This window comes from Thalassophryne amazonica, chromosome 11, assembly GCF_902500255.1.
Source record: "Thalassophryne amazonica chromosome 11, fThaAma1.1, whole genome shotgun sequence".
Taxonomy (NCBI): Eukaryota; Metazoa; Chordata; class Actinopteri; order Batrachoidiformes; family Batrachoididae; genus Thalassophryne; species Thalassophryne amazonica.
The window spans coordinates 7,885,427-7,899,960 of NC_047113.1; the positions used below are offsets into that span (position 1 = coordinate 7,885,427).

The 14,534-nt window shown below is 41.4% G+C and overlaps 1 protein-coding gene across 1 annotated transcript in view; it reads right to left on the reverse strand.

The window, feature by feature from the left end:
- LOC117520523 (microtubule-associated tumor suppressor 1-like) overlaps positions 1 to 11,682 on the reverse strand; it is a 76,434-nt gene extending 64,752 nt beyond the window's left edge. Inside the window, 2 exon segments of the mRNA XM_034181850.1 lie at positions 2,569 to 2,791; positions 9,439 to 11,682. Coding sequence (XP_034037741.1) covers positions 2,569 to 2,791; positions 9,439 to 11,682 — 2,467 coding nt within the window.
- Between the last annotated feature and the right edge of the window lie 2,852 nt (positions 11,683 to 14,534).

Genomic DNA, 14,534 nt, shown 5'->3' on the forward strand with positions numbered 1-14,534 from the left:
TCTAATAGATTACAATTTGTTCATGTAAATGGGGAATCTTCTTCACAGACTAAGGTTAATTATGGAGTTCCACAAGGTTCTGTGCTAGGACCAATTTTATTCACTTTATACATGCTTCCCTTAGGCAGTATTATTAGACAGCATTGCTTAAATTTTCATTATTACGCAGATGATACTCAGCTTTATCTATCCATGATGCCAGAGGACACACACCAATTAGCTAAACTGCAGGATTGTCTTACAGACATAAAGACATGTAGGACTGCTTTTTTGCATTTGCGCAATATCTCTAAAATTAGAAAGGTCTTGTCTCAGAGTGACGCTGACACAACTAATTCATGCATTTATTTCCTCTAGGCTGGACTATTGTAATTCATTATTATCAGGTTGTCCTAAAAGTTCCCTGAAAAGCCTTCAGTTAATTCAAAATGCTGCAGCTAGAGTACTGACGGGGACTAGAAGGAGAGAGCATATCTCACCCATATTGGCCTCTCTTCATTGGCTTCCTGTTAATTCTAGAATAGAATTTAAAATTCTTCTTCTTACTTATAAGGTTTTGAATAATCAGGTCCCATCTTATCTTAGGGACCTCACAGTACCATATCACCCCAATAGAGCGCTTCACTCTCAGACTGCAGGCTTACTTGTAGTTCCTAGGGTTTGTAAGAGTAGAATGGGAGGCAGAGCCTTCAGCTTTCAGGCTCCTCTCCTCTGGAATCAGCTCCCAATTCGGATCAGGGAGACAGACACCCTCTCTACTTTTAAGATTAGGCTTAAAACTTTCCTTTTTATAGTTAGGGCTGGATCAGGTGACCCTGAACCATCCCTTAGTTATGCTGCTATAGACTTAGACTGCTGGGGGGTTCCCATGATGCACTGAGTGTTTCTTTCTCTTTTTGCTCTGTATGCACCACTCTGCATTTAATCATTAGTGATTGATCTCTGCTCCCCTCCACAGCATGTCTTTTTCCTGGTTCTCTCCCTCAGCCCCAACCAGTCCCAGCAGAAGACTGCCCCTCCCTGAGCCTGGTTCTGCTGGAGGTTTCTTCCTGTTAAAAGGGAGTTTTTCCTTCCCACTGTCGCCAAGAGCTTGCTCACAGGGGGTCGTTTTGACAGTTGGGGTTTTTCTGTAATTATTGTATGGCTTTGCCTTGCAATATGAAGCGCCTTGGGGCAACTGTTTGTTGTGATTTGGCGCTATATAAATGAAATTGATTTGATTTGAATATTATGAAGTTAATTAGTTACTATTAGTTAGTTATTATGAAGAATATTATTATTATGAAGTTCTTGTAGCTTGGAATTGCCTTCTTTTTTGTTTTCTTTTTTTTTTTTTTAAACTCAGGCATCATTCACTCCTAGCGTTCAGAATCCAGATGTGTATAAATTCTAGGTTTATTTCTTTGTTGCAGTTCACACTGATGGTGAATGAATAAACTGCTTGGTGTCGTGAACAAAGCAAAAGAAAATCCCAAACAGGATCTTTTCTGGTGACATTCATGTTGCTTCTTTTCCCCCCCGGACATCAATAAAAAAAAAAAAAGCAAGCCCATCATCACGTATTATGATGCACTTTAGTGCATGCCATCGTGACCTACACGAGCGGAGACGATATGATACGATGCAATATACTGATCATGATATGTCAGCTCATCCATTCTGAGGCATGCTTAACACATTAGGAAATTGCTTCGGGCTAATTCAAAAGGTAGGACTGACTGTGCATCTCTATGACAATGCAACAAGACTGCACAGCTCCACTGGTTTTTGCACGTGTGTCTCTCTCGCTCTCTAACACACATGCACACACTAGTTCACTGTGCCCTACAGGGTCTGGCTGCTTTATACTCTGAAAAGAGACAATTTTAAGTAAATTATCAAATGACATGGCTCTGTTGACGCGTTGTCTTCCATTTGATTATTTACATTCATTGAAGGTGGGAGGTTTCATTAAATTTGGCTCTCCTTAAAAGCTTTCAACTCATTCAAATATGCTTACCACTGCACTCAAACATTCCTTATTTCTATATTAACTGACATTACATAAAAGTTCTCCTTTCCTAATGATAGATAATATCTGTGCGAATTCTTTATTTTATGTTAGCTATCAAGTATTTGTGTTATTTGTTTGGACGTTCTTAGAAATATAAGTTAAGTTTTACTTCATCATATGTCTAAGTTTCAGAAACAGGGAGATCTCCCCCTGTTGGTGAGAGCCAGTAACATTAGAAATGTGAGACTAAACTACACCCATTGTTAACACCCACATTGTATAAAAGTGTTGTACAAGTTACTTCATGGGGCTTTCACAAGATGGACACTATCTGTGAGGGTCCCAGGCCTGGTTTCTAACACAACCTTTAATAAACTCAAAATGAGGAATACAATGGTTTGGTTTTTGGTAAGGGACAGAATCTTACGTAAAAGAGCCGGGGGAATAACAATATCAGTCAACAGAAAACTGTCCTGATATTTACCTCAGTGCCATCACGTTTATTTTATTTATTTATTTATTTTACTAGATGTTAATTCAACATATACACACACACACACAGAGATGTGTCTTACCTGTACAAGTCTTCTGCCTGTGCTGTGGTGTACCAAAGACTCTAGAGGGTCTAGAATCATCTTTCTCAGTTCCTGAGCTCTGTCTGGTTGATAATGTTGCTGTTCTGGGACTGGGAATTGGAATTTTGGACGTTTTCATTCGTCTTGGAGAATGCATAACTTCAACTCTGTCCTTATTCCCACCAACTGTAGTTCCCATTGTTTTTGTTTTGCAGGTGTCTGCCTGCAATGACAGCAAATTTGAGATCCTCAGACCCAGAAATGGGTACAAATAACCCAAAGGACAAAAACAGCACAAATTCATGTGCACAAGAACAAGTATATTTTACCAGAAATTGCAGGGAATTTAAACAAACCTCTGTATATCATACAATAAACCGTAGCTGAGGATGTTTCATTAAGAGCGTTGGAATGAACAATCTGGAATGATATCACCAACTCAGTTAAATGTACATAAATATGGCTTTAAACAAGCATCATCTCAGGAAAAGAAATTTACTGTCAGAGCAAAATGATTATACATATTAAGAGCCAATATTTTTAAAGTTCAGGCAGGTTTACATTAAGATGTGATTCAAGCCGACTCAGATTTCAACAAAACTTGGCTCAGAGATGGAACCTACCAAGAAACCAACTTTCCCAAAATCTCTCGACCAAAAACCAAACGGTGACCTTGTCAAGGGTCATCAAAGTTCAAGGCAAAAATACGCAAAAACTGATATTTCATTAAATTCCCCATCTTTCAAGTGGTGTAATATTTAGCGCCATCAAGTCCTCAAGCTAATTTAACAGTCAAATGACATAGGGGGGCAAAGTCTTTCATCTTACATACATACTTGGTTGGGGGAATCAATGGCGCTGAATATAGGGAGTGCTTGAAGTCTGGACGTTTTGTGAAATTAGCCCATAACCCTCTGCGCCATCAAGACTCAAACCAGATTTCAATGTTATCAACAAATATAGGCCCTACTCTATCAAATGCAACTGAAAAAAACATTGGGGTCTTGATGGCGTTGGCCACCAGGGGGCGCCAAGGTACTCAACTTGCCCAATTTTGAGGAGGTTTAGCACCACCTGGTGGCCCGCACCAGCAGCTTTTATTAAACAAAATTTGAAGGAGTGGATAAACCGACATCTCTACTTTATAGAACAGTTGGCAGAATTTTGGGGACTCCTCTTATATTGATTAGATACCCTTTAAAACCAGGTCACTGGTCAGACATTTGTCTCTCGATCTGTATCATCTGCAGTACAAGAGTTCATGCATGACTTGCTTGGATATGCCTCAAATTGCTTTTTCCCTTGGCAGACTTGAGGATTTAGCTATGGGAAAAATAATTTCAGGAAAATTCTTATGTTCTATTGAACGGAACATGTTCACAAGCTTGTTGCCATAGCACTAAGGGCACTTGGGCAAGGTCTTTAATCTCCTATTGCTGCCGGTGTGTAGTAAGCGCCTTGTATGGCAGCACCCTCACATCAGGGTTAATGTGAGGCATTATTTGCAAAGCGCTTTGAACGTCTGATGCAGATGGAAAAGCGCTGTATAAATGCAGTCCATTTACCATTTAACTGATACAATACACGTGTTGGATTAACTGCACATAAGGGAAGGAGAATCAAAGAAAATATCAGATCATACATGCATTCATGTGGTAATTCATGCAATTGGCTTAGCAAGCATGTGTTTAATGACCTGACTAAAAAGGGGCATCAAACCAGTATAAGAGGAGCCCCCAAAATTCTGCAAACTGTTATATAAAGTAGAGATGTTAGTTTTTCTTTGTTTTATGTTAGTTGAACTTTGATAAAGCCTGGCAAGGTCACCGTTTGTTTTTCGGTCAAAAAATTTTGGGAGTTTGTTTCTTGGTAGGTCCCATCTCTGACCCATGTTTTGTTGAAATCTGAATCAGCTTGAATCACAGCCTGCCTGATCCTTTAAAAAAAAATGGCTCTTAATGGAAAGTAGTTTTCACCATTTTTCATTTATGAATTTTCTTTTCCCGGTTCAAGGCCACCCTTGCCCATTCTCCATGTAATGTGGCGTTGCGTCAGGAAAAGCATCCAGCATGAACCAGTATTATGCAAAACATAGATGTTTATCCTACTTCTATGGATAGATGTCATACAGTGTAAAAATATTTCATATTCAGGACTCTCCCCAGAAATTTAGAGCACGGTGGCACTAGGATATGAGTGGAGGGAGGAGAAGCTCCTACACTTGCCTTTTCAAATACCAATGTAAGCTATTTCCTGCAACTTCACAAGCAGAAGAGACTTGGAAAAACATCATCTAGAAGAAAAAAAAAAGATTCTGCTTGGTTGCCCAAAAATTAAAAAATAAAAGAAAACTAATAAATAAAAAACAAGCAATCTTATTTATTGTTGTATTTGTAGGATTTATGCCTTTTTATATTAATTTAATTTTTAACAGGGATTAATGAATTTTGGACTGTTTTCTTGAGGAAAGCGTGAGCTTTTTTCCCGTCTCAACTGATGAGCATCCCACCCACAGTGGTCACTGACCGCAGTGCCGTGGATGTTCCAGCAGTTTTCAGTTTCACAGACTGTGGGTACCACCAGAGACGGCACAAAGAACAAAATAGTCATCTGCATTCGCAGGCTTTGTGTATCGCTTGCACTATGTTAGTGCAAGTGTTCATGAATTTTCCCAGCAGAAATGGTACTCTTAAACCTTTGTATGACACTGGATATTCTACCAATAACAGCACTTTATTTTTACGTGACAGTTAACCAGACCAATGACATGTAAGTCCTGCATGTTGAATCATAATAAAACACTTGCATTATGAGATTCCACCAAAAACAGCACTTTATTTTTTTGAGTAACAGGTAACCAGACCAATGATGTGCGAGTCTTGCATGAGATACCTGCTTTACAAGATTACACAGGAAAGCAATAGAAACAAGAGGAATCACTTTGTGCGGCTACAAATTGACCAATCTCAATAAATTTTAAGCCCCGGTCACACGGCACTAAGAACGGACAACCAAGCCCAAACAAAACAAGAAATCTGGACTTGCTTTGACTTTCAGAGGCATCGTTTAACTGTCGTTCACCTTCATTCCTGCAGCTGGCGCTTCGTCAGAATTTTCAAATTGTTGAAAAATGTGAACAAATCCAACGACAACCTGAATTTGTCCATATTGCAATTTGTTGTCTGTCTTGATGGTTCCGTATGATGTGCCTACTTTTGACTGTTGTCCAACCTCCAAGGCCGACATAATGCACGAACGTTGATAATATCTGAACAGATCAACAACTAAAGCTCAGATGAGCTGCATGTAACATCTTTGTGTCACTGATGACTGATGTGTGGGACGAAAAGCAACATTGTCATACAGAAAAAAATAGCGTTTTATCAACTACTTGAACTATTTACGCACATTCCAGCCATATGTGGCTGGCCTTCGTGTGCACACACGTTGTTGTGAAGACAAACAACATCTCTCCTCTGTTGTCAAGACAACAAAATCCCACACCTGCAAGTACTGCGGACATGAGTACAAGGCTGGCTGCGCTCGGTCTCATACCCTTTATCGGCCATGTTATCATGAATGTTTCATTTTGATTTAGTTTAAAGCATCAACGTCAATAGTAGAGAAGCTTGAATCTTCGACTGGACTGAGCTGCTTGACGCGAGGACGTTTCGATTCTAATCGCAGACGCTTCCTCAGCTAAATTTCTTGCTCTGGAAGTCTGACTCCTGTCTTGACTCTTGTAGAGAAGACTTCTCTACAAGAACACTGACAAAGGGGCAGAGTTAGAAAGGATCTGCAAAAGGTTATGATGATAAAGGCTACAGATGGTAAAGTGTTGACAAGTGAAGAGTGTGTTGAGAAAGTGGAGGGAATATTTTGAGAAACTGATGAATGAAGAAAAGAGAAAAGGCTGGATGATGTGGAGAGATTAAATCAGGAAGTGCAAGAGATCAGTAAGGGTGAAGTGAGGGCAGCTATGAAGAGGACGAAGAGTGTAAAGGCAGTTGGTCCAGATGACATTCCAGTGGAGGCATAGAAATGACAGACATGGCAGTGGAGTTTCTAACCAGATTTTTTTCATAAAATCTTGGAAAGTGAGAGGATGCCTGAGGAGTTACATTTTGTGTTTGTGGATTCAGAGAAAGTTTATGAAAGGGTGCCAAGAACAAGAGTTGTGGTATTGCATGAGAAAGTCTGGAGCAGCAGAGAAGTATGTGAGGGTAGTGCATGACATATACAAGGATGGTGTGACAGCAATGAGGTGCACAGTAGGAATGACAGATTCATTCAAGGTAGAGGTGGGATTACATCAAGGATCCGCTCTGAGTCGTTTCTTGTTCGCAATGGTGATGGACAGGTTGACGGATGAGATCAGACAGGAGTCGCCATGGACGATGATGTTTGCAGATGACATTGTGATCTGTAGTGAGAGTAGACAGCAGGTGGAGTCTCGCCTGGAAATGTAAAGATATGCTCTGGAGAGAAGGGGAATGAAAGTCAGTCGGAGCAAGACTGAGTGACAGTAGATGAGTTTGAATACTTGGGGTCAACTGTCCAAAGTAATGAAGAGTATGGTACAGACTTGAAGAAGAGAGTGCAGGCAGGGTGGCGAAAGGTGGCAGGAGTGATTTATGACAATATCTGCATGAGTGAAGGGAAAAGTCTACAAGACAGTAGTAAGACCAGCTATGTTGTACGGCTTAGACACGGCGACACTAACAAAAAGACAGGAGGCAAAGCTGAAGATGTTGCGATTCTCTTTGGGAGTGATGAGGATGGACAGGATTAGGAATGAGAATTAGGAGTTTTGCCTTACATCCACAGTCCCTCACCACTAAAGGGTGCTGCAGTCCCCTAAGCCAGTGATTCTCAACCGGGGTGCTGCGGCACCCTAGGGTGCCGTGATCAATCGTTAGAGGTGCCGTGGGCAATTATCAAATATCACCATTATCGGGTGTATGTGCTGTAATAGTGTGGCAGATGGTGTAATGCTCTTTTATTCCAGTAGATGGCAGCAAAGCGCGCAGTAGCGCTGAGCCGTGTGCCGACAAGGAGGCATGATCGCCATTTTAATTCCGGGCAAGTTAGTGATTTGTGTGCATAGAAGTTCACTTAGTCTCGTCAAGAAACAGGTGGAATATGCCGGAAAGCTGCGCATGTTGGCAAAGTCACAAACGGAGGAACAAGGGAGACAATATTTCTTTCCATAAGTAAGTGGTTTTGGTTATTGTTGTCACTTTGACCGTGATATTTGGATGATAAACAGCTGTATGTCTCCTGCCGTACCTGTGTCGCCCGATGACATGGATCATTAATTTCACTTATGTCTAGTTGATATTTTCCACTGCTAGACCAATGTCTAGTTAAAATTCTTGTCGTTAGTGACTAAAAATTGTTCGACAAGACTGGGGAGTTTTTTTTTTTTTTTGCACCTTAAAATAATGAGATTAATGACCCGCACTGTGCTGCCACACACAGAGATATGTACACACACCGCTGACTTCATGAACGAAACTCGGTCAATAAAGGATAATTGTGTAAAAATATAATGTATATAAATGTACTGTAATGGTTTTAGGAACCGCGCTGCTTTGAACACAGCAGCAGCTCAGCCGAGCAGCGTAGCTTATCAGCGCAGATCCGTGTAACTTTCAACATTAATATTTGTGAATGTGTGGGTGTCAGAGTAAGTTTAATACTTTCCTGACATAATTTAATGTAATTTAATTTTACTGGCTCGATATCCAGGACAAAGTGGCATTTTAACACGTATTTTGCCAGCATTTTTCTGAGTGTGTTCAGTCGCGAATCTCCACTGAAAATGCATTAACATCCGGGTACTTCGTCAATATTTTGCCCAGTTAGGAGACGTCATGTCGCTGTCCATGAAGGGACGTTTTCGTTTAGTGTGCAGCAATGGGACTGCGCTCTCTAGTTCTCATATACAGCTCCATGACTATAGTATACCATGTTACGTCATATCTGTACCGCACGTGTTGCTAACGTGCTAACGCACCGTGTAGAGACAGTTTAGTGGTGCGTGACACGTGACAGTGGTGTGCCGCAGGATTTTGTAAATATAAAAAGGGTGCCGCGGCTCAAAAAAGGTTGAAAATCACTGCCCTAAGCATCCCTGGCTGCTTTCACTGAATGACACGATATCTATATATTGCCATCACATATTCTCACAGCATCTGTTTTCAGCCACGTGATTGAAGTCCAATGAATCACGTGAGGCACAGTTTCCCACAACCTGATATCTACGGCAGGTTAACTACCACACGTCTGCTTCAGTGATGAGATATTTTTGTGTGTTTGGGGTGGGGAGCAATATAGGTGAAGCAGTGCTTCACCTATAGCCTCAGAGAAGCCTCCTCTAAAAAAATTCAGCAACTATTCACATGAAAAAAATGTTACAAATAATCCCTGTTTTTTATATGTTCAGTATAAATTTAAACTCAATAGTGAAAAACAAGCCAACAGGGAGGCTTGCAACATGCCTACCAAAAACTGCAGAAATGACCAATTTAGCTCGGAGAGCTCCAATTTCAAATATTCATATATAAAAATGTATATATATATATTCATATTTAAAATTTAGGAATTTGCATGCACTCAACTGAATTCATGGGGAGTGAATGAGTTTTATTGCTATTTACTTAAGAAGCGTCATGATATGACCTGGGAGATCCTAGGTACAGAACAACCCTATAGCAAATCAGACAAAGACAGAGCAAATAAAGGCCCTTCTTTAAAGTTCTAATTTAAATTTTGAATTTCCTGGACTGGTTAACAGCACTTGAACATAAGAAAATAGCTGTTTGTTAAAACATTTAATGTGTAGCATCTTGAATCATCAGTACTCACCAGTAAGGCGGTCTTACTGACATCTCCAGCAGATTTCATAGGAGGTCCAATAGTAGCTTCGGGCTGAATGCCCCGTCTATTGCGAGAAATGCAGCTCGAGTTCCCAGTGCTGTTCTGGCCCTTGTCCGTGTCAACCTTATGACTGGTGCATGTTAAGACAGAGTTAGTTCTCTTCTCCTTGGATATTCTCCATAACGAACTCTTTGATGAGCAACGAGGTTGTGACTTGTGGAGAGCAGGCTTGTTGTTATTTGAAGTCAGGCCTAGCTGAATCCCAGTATTATTAGCCATGCCTTTTTGTGGCACAGGTTTGGATTGTACTTGGTCATTCATATCAGGGGGACATTCTGTTGAGAAGTCGAAAGTCCGGTTGGCATCATGCTGTGACGCGGCTGTACACTCCATTTTAGGGCTGGCATGACTGTTCTGGACAGCTGAAACATGTTCACCTGCAGCAGAAACATGATGGGACAGAAATGTTCTATTCTGGTGCTGCTCATCCTTAGTAAGAGGACTAACTGGATTCTGAGCAGCAGATGACTGATATGATTGTACAACTGCGCAAGCATCTCCTGCTTTCAGTGGTTTCTGACCACTGTAAACTTTGTGCATCTTTGTGGTCACAGATGCAACAGCAGTATTACTTGTCACTTTTGCAGGAGTATTCACTGATCGTCTTTGACAAGGTTCAGTGCTGTTCCTATGAGTGTCAACTTGATGTAAAGTTCTCGTTACGACCTTAGGCTTTACGTTACTGAAGTCTGACTTAGGAAACCTCTTAATCTCCATTTTTCTGATGCTTCTGCACAATTTTTTGGGCGTTAAAGAGAGTTGTTCAATGGGATGCAGATCTCTGCAGGGCACATTTCCACTGCAGGGAGATTCTGAGAAGGATGGCAAGTTGAGTATCTTCTTCCCACTGTTTTCTACTGGGGTGGAAGTATTGAAATCCTTAACAGGCTTCTGCATCGCAGAGGGAGTGGACATACTACTCTTGGGTTGTGGTGTACATACTCCATTGAATTTTGACAAGTCTTTAGCACAAGCAGTTTGAGTCTCTTTTTCACACTCTATGGATGTGTCACATACAAATGTGGTAAATAGACCTCTGTCGTTTTCACTTAGCTGGGGTACAAGAGAGTTAGATGTTGACATAGAATTATCCTCAGTAGGATGCTGCAAGTTGGATGGCTGACTGGAAGCATTGCAGTTGCCTGGTTGACCGGTGCCATCATCCATATTCTTCTGTATAGGATACTGTACTGGGATGGAAGTATGAATATCCTTAACATTTTTCTCCATTGCTGTGGAAGTGGACACACTGGTCTTGCCTTGCTGTGGTGTAAATGCTTCAATGGAATTACAAAATTTTGCTTCAGGATTAGCAGACTGAGCCTCTTTTTCACAATCTGTGAAAGGGTCACACACAAAGGTAGTGAAAAGGCCACCTTCATTCTTACTTGGCAGAGCCACAAGAGATTTGGATGTCCGTGTATCATTTTCCGCAGTGGAATGCTCCCAGTTAAATGCCTGAGTGAAAGTAACGCCGAGGCATGGATGGCCTGTGCTACAACCCATGACTCTCTCTACTGGGTTTTGCTCCTGAAACCTGCTGTAAATATCACACAGAGAACTTGGCAAGTTAGAATTAGAGGTTAATGCTGGATGACCCACATCTGAGGAGATTGGTGACTCCTCAAGAGAGGAGATTACAAGAACTGACTGATCTTCCAGACAAAAACTGTCGCTTCTTAGTATCATTTCTCCAGAACTCAAGAAGCAGCAGTCACTCTCAGAGGATCCTGTGTGTTGGCTGTTCCTCCTGGGACAATCTGGGAACATCCCTGCACATTCACTGCTGGATTGTGCACTAGTACAAGGATTCAAGCTGTTGTCTGAACTAGTTTCTTGGTTGCACATCGGACTCAAACTTTCACTGATGGAACTCATACTGTCATTAACAGGAGCAGGAATAATGGTTCCATTCCACTTCATGCTCATGCCACAGAATGCATTACTGCATGGTAAACTGGTGCTATACGAGTTATCCACAGGAGCACTTGCCAGGACGTCATTATCAGTGGGGCAGCTGATGTCTATGCCACTCGCGGTGCAAGGGCTACCGTGGGAACCAGCTGACGGGGATGGCGAGTAGTTGCTGCAATGACGTTGAGAGGAGAATGACAGCTGCAGGCTTTTGTGTGACATAGGAACTGAGATATTAGCTTGGTTTTCTGTCGTCATGCTGAATGACTTATTGGACATTTTGGATATGTGACAGGATTTTGTCCACTTATGCACTAAAAATAATCACAGTGTTGGCATTGTAATCCAAATTTGTTGAGAAGTCATGAATACCTGTAAAGAGATAGATACAAAAACTATTACAAACAATGCAACACATTTTATGTTCACACTTTGCATAATGGTTTAAAGACATTCTAAATGAAGCAATGCTGTAGGCTTATGTGCTTAAGGATTTATCTTCCTAGAAGAAAGGTCTTCACCATAGGTGTAGGAGGTGGGGTCTATTTGGGGGGAGGGTGACACCACATTTGCCCGAATTTCAGAAACCCCCAGCGCGTTTCTGAAATTTGCGGCTCCTAAAACCATTACAATAGTTATATATATATATATATATATATATATATATATATATTATATTTTTACACAATTATCCTTTATTGACCGAGTTTCACTCATGAAGTCAGTGGTGTGTGTAAGTGAAGAGTTAATGGTCCATGTCCTTGGACAACAGGCACGGGCAGGAAACATACACCTGTTTATCAACCAAATGTCACGGGAAAAAAAAAAAAAAAAAAAAAAGAATAACCAAAACCACTTATGGAAGGAAATATTGTGTCTCGTTACTCTGTTTGTGGGATTGACAACATGCGCAGCTTTCCGGCATATTCCACCTGTTTCTTGACGACACTAACTGAACTTCCTCCTTGACCCCCTGTCAGTTTTGCAGGTTTTCCCCCCTACAAAGAATGGAGAGGTCTGTAATTTTTATCATAGTTACACTTCAACTGTGAGAGACAGAATCTAAAAAAAATAAAAAATAAATAAATCCAGAAAATCACACTGTATGATTTTTAAATAATTAATTTGCATTTTATTGTATAAAATAAGTATTTGACCCCCGAGAAAAACAGAGCTTAACAATTGGTACAGAAACATTTGTCTGCCATTACAGAGGTCAGACGTTTCCTGTAGTTCTTGACCAAGTTTTCACACACTGGAACAGGGATTTTGGTCCACTCCTCCATACAGATCTCCAAATCTTTCAGGTTTGGAGTTTCAGCTCCCTCCAAAGATTTTCTATTGAGTTCAGGTCTGGAGACTGGCCAGGCCACTCCAGGACCTTGAAATGCTTCTTACGGAGCCCCTCCTTAGTTGCCCTGGCTGTGTGTTTGGGGTCATTGTCATGCTGGAAGACCCAGCCATGACCCATCTTCAATGCTCTTACTGAGGGAAGGAGGTTGTTTGCCAAAATCTCACAATACATGACCCCATCCATCCTCCCTTCAATACGGTGCAGTCATCCTGTCCCCATTGCAGAAGAGCACTCTCAGAGTACGATGTTTCTACCTCCATGCTTCACGGTTGGGATGGTTTTCTTGGGGTTGTTCTCATCCTCTAAACATGGTAAGGAGTTAATACCAAAAAGCTCTATTTTGGTCTCATCTGACCACATGACCTTCTCCCATGCCTCCTCTGGATCATCCAGATGGTCACTGGTGAACTTCAAACGGGCCTGGACATGTGCTGGCTTGAGCAGGGGGACCTTGCTGCCCTGCAGGATTTTAAACCATGACAGCATCATGTGTTACTAATGTAATCTTTGTGACTGTGGTCCCAGCTCTCCTCAGGTCATTGACCAGGTCCCCCTGTGTAGTTCTGAGCTTTCTCAGAATCATCCTTACCTCACAAAGTGAGATCTTGCATGGAATCCCAGACCGAGGGAGATTGACAGTCATCTTGTGTTTCTTCCACTTTCTAATAAATAATCATAACAGTTGTTGTCTTCTATAAAGCTGCTTGCCTGTTGTCCTGTAGTCCATCCCAGCCTTGTGCAGGTCTACAGTTTTGTCCCTGGTGTCCTTAGACAGCTCTTTGTTCTTGGCTATGGTGGACAGGTTGAAGTGTGATTGACTGAGTGTGTGAACAGGTGTCTTTTGTGCAGGTAACAAGTTCAAACAGGTGCAGTTAATACAGGTAAAGAGTGCAGAATAAGAGGTTTCTTAAAGAAAAATTAACAGGTCTGTGTGAGCCAGAATTCTTGCTAGTTGGCAGGGGTCAAATACTTATTTTATGCAAAAAATGCAAATTAATTTTTTAAAAATCATACAATGTGATTTTCTGGATTTTTTTTTAGGTTCTGTCTCTCACAGTTGAAGTTCACCTATGATAAAAATTACAGACCTCTCCATTCTTTGTAGGTGGGAAAACCTGCAAAACTGACAGGGGGTGAAATACTTATTTTCCCCACTGTATATAACCTTGTGGTTAAAGCGCTTGGTTTCAGTGCAGAAGGTTCCGGGTTCAAATTCCACCCCTGCCACATTTCTCCATGTAATGTGGAGTTGCGTCATGAAGGGCATCCGTCATAAAACCTGTGCCAATTCAACATGCAGATCCACCTTGGATTTGCTGTGGTGACCCCGAGTGCAAACAAGGGAGCAGCTGAAGGGACTTTACCATATAACCTCTTTGGTTGGTCCACAGGTGGCCTTTAGTTCTCTTAATCTACACCAGGAGGCAGCACTGCTTGGGCATTGGACTGGAAGGAGTGGGCTTCATGCTGGCATTTGCAACCCTATACCCTGACATTAGACTCTACAGAGTTGAAGACATCTGTTCTAGTTCTACAGTGATGATGGTCATCACACTTTTGAATAAAATTTCAATTTTTTTGTTTCATAGCCTTTGGAATATTTTTTAGACAAACATTTTCCTTAACATGGCCCATGCCCGAATTTCCCAGCCCATCTGCCCAAATTTGAGCATTTTGCCGAGCCCCCCACCTCCTACACCTATGGTCTTCACACAGTACAGTGGTCAGAATAACTGTGCTGATCAATACAGTCTTC